We start from the raw sequence: 2,905 nt of genomic DNA on the forward strand, positions 1-2,905 counted from the left end.
CGAGGCTCACCGAAGAGAGCAGAGAGCACTATCACTCCATGGCGAAACAGCGCGTCTTGCTCTACGGCATGGAGCACTCGTCGGTCAAGTCGCTCCAGGCACTGGTCGTTCTGGCCCTGGATCTGGTGGGCAGCAGCAATGGGCCACCTGGCTGGAACATCATGGCTCTCATCACGCGCTCCGTCGTTCAATTGGGACTCGCAGTCGAGAGCACCTCGTTCTCCGTCTCCCCAAACTTCACCTCGATCTACACGCTCAGAGCCATGATACTGCCGGAACCCAAAGACTTTATCGAAGAGGAGTCGAGGCGACGCTTGTTCTGGATGATTTACCTTCTCGACCGCTACGCGACCATCGCCACGGCTTTCGAGTTTGCGCTCGACGACAAGGAGATCGACAGGACGCTCCCCTGTCGCGACGACCTGTGGATCAAGAACCAAAAGGTCGAGACGCGATGGTTCAGGTTGCAGGAGCAGGAGGAGCCAAATCCGGAATACGATGTCAATAAGCCGGAGAACCTTGGTGCCTTCTCCTACTACATTGAGATTTTGGCCATCCTCTCCAAGGTGCACAAGTTTCTCAAGCTGCCCGTAGACATCAGCGCGCTGAGCGACGTCGAGCAGTGGCAGATGCGCTACAAAGAGCTGGACAACATGTTGACGTCTTGGAAGTTTGGCCTACCTGGGGAGTACGGGAACATGGCCAAACTGTTCCAGCCCGGAAACAAGACACTCAACTGCGGATGGGTCATGTTGCACGCCACCTACCATACCGCCGTCATCCGGCTGCACTCGTCGGCGGCGTACCCCACAACCCGATCTCCCATATTTACGCCCTCCTACAGCGCATCTCAACGATGCCATGGTGCTGTCGAGAACATCGCCGCGCTCGGCGAATTTGTCGTGAACAACGGTCTACTCCCCAAGCTGGGGCCTCCATTCGCCTTCACCCTGTGGGTAGCGGCCCGTCTTCTCCTAGTCCATGGTTCGACGGTCGAACACAAGCTGTCACCGCAGATCCAGTTCTTCGTAGACAGCCTGCGCGAGATGGGGCGTTACTGGCCTGTCGCGGCGCGATACTGCGAGCTGCTGCAGCGAGTGCTTGATGAGCATCGCGACAGCGAGCGCACCGGAGACGGTGTGACACCGAGCTCAGTCAAGATCCTCTCGGACATGCGGCGCACCGCGTTCGACCTCGACTTCTTGATCTCCCGGCAGCCGGGACCCAATGGAGTCATCACGCACAGCCGCATGCCGAGCGTCACGCCGGCACGAACGCCGGCGCCCAACGAGCTCGAGTACCTAGACGTCTTTGACTTCTTCAACGTCCCAAGGCTGCCTTTTGGCGAGCAGATTGCAGGTGTGCAAGGAATGCCCCAGAACAACGGTGCACACCAAGCATGGATGGCAGCAGCGGCGAGGCGCCTCAAGGACCGCCACCGCCGCAGCCGCCGAGCAACGAGTTCAACATTACGAACTTTATGGTCGATGCCAACAGTGACTGGCTGTTCAAGCAAGAGGGTGGCAAGTACATGTCTTGATTGGTCATTTGATCTTGGTCATGCGATTGTGCGACCACTTATTTGATTGATTCCGGAGTTTGAGGCGCGACGGTGGGAAGGCTTGGGCGGGCTGTGTACATTGGATGAATGGTCACAGACGCAACGCAGCGGTGAGAGAATGAATGGATGGATGTGCTGGGCTCAGCTGGGAGGGCAAGGAACACAAAAGGCCTTCTGGCCAAAAAAGGCCCGGAGAGGCCATATGATACCTACTTGTTGTTACTGATGTCAAATGATAATGCGCTGGCGGGGATGAGGATAATACATGTACGATGGTTCAGTGTTCACTTCATGGTCGAAATGCAGTGTCCAGAACGAGCGCCTGTTCTGCTCTCTACTCGCTAGCGTCATGTGTTGAAAGGAAATAACGTTCTGGCTTGGAGGCGGTTCCGTCGTCGGTCTCTGTCGCTTGTGTTCCAGACCTGACATCTGGAGAAGCCCGACTGGCCATGGTTGACGGCTGGGCCGTGGGTAAGGCGAATCTTTAAGGCCACGCCGGGGGGCTGCGGCTGATGAGGCTATTGCTAGTCTAGATAGAGGAACTGGGACGTTGCGTACAAAACGCAATTACATAGATCAATAAAGGGGAAGGTCCTCATAATGCGAAAATACCAACATCCCATACACGGGGACCCCATGTCCTCGTCGCCGCTCATTCATCGTAGCTCGCAGTTAAACGCACGTCTAGAATTGTGGTTTCCCTCCCCTCGAAAAACCCGACAGGTCTATTTCGTCCAGCGCGGCCTACCACACCCATGGACCTCTGCAGCGCCTTGTCCTTTGCGACCTCCTCCCCGGCCCGCGAGCGCCGCCGCCCTCGCCACCTTCAACGCCTGCGTCGCGCGCCACAGGCAGCACCCCGCCGACGAGACGCCCTGGCAGCCCGCGGCCGGGACGACGTGGCAGATCCTCCTCGACGCGCCCCTGGCCATCGACCCGCAGGCCCCGGCCGTGACGCCCGACGTCGAGGTCTACGACGTCGACCTGTTCGAGAACCCGGCGTCCACGTTCGCGGCGCTGCGGGCGCTCGGCAAGAGAATCGTCTGCTACTTTAGCGCCGGGTCGTACGAGGACGGCAGACCCGATTCGGGGGATTTCGATACGGGCGCGGGGGGCGATCTCGGGCGCAAGCTCGAAGGATGGCCGGGCAAGTACTGGCTTGACACGAACAGCGAGACGGTCAGGGGAGTCATGAGGCGGCGGATCGAGCTGGCGAGGGAGAAGGGGTGTGATGGGGTTGACCCGGATAATGTGGACGGGTTTGTATGTGCCTTCTCCCCATGTGCTTGCATGTTTCCAGCTTGCTGCGTCCAGCCCTCGTCATCGGCTGTCTTGGGATCTGAA

The 2,905-nt window shown here is 58.7% G+C and overlaps 1 protein-coding gene across 1 annotated transcript; it reads left to right on the forward strand.

Annotated features, from left to right (window-relative positions):
- Window positions 1-38: 38 nt before the first annotated feature.
- Window positions 39-1,586, forward strand: VDBG_07061 (conserved hypothetical protein; the record flags this gene model as incomplete). Its single annotated transcript, XM_003002444.1, has 1 exon — window positions 39-1,586. One exon carries the CDS (start codon window positions 39-41, stop codon window positions 1,584-1,586), a length of 1,548 nt encoding a protein of 515 aa, XP_003002490.1.
- Window positions 1,587-2,905: the final 1,319 nt, after the last annotated feature.

Source organism: Verticillium alfalfae, genomic scaffold, assembly GCF_000150825.1.
Source record: "Verticillium alfalfae VaMs.102 supercont1.9 genomic scaffold, whole genome shotgun sequence".
Taxonomy (NCBI): domain Eukaryota; kingdom Fungi; phylum Ascomycota; class Sordariomycetes; order Glomerellales; family Plectosphaerellaceae; genus Verticillium; species Verticillium alfalfae.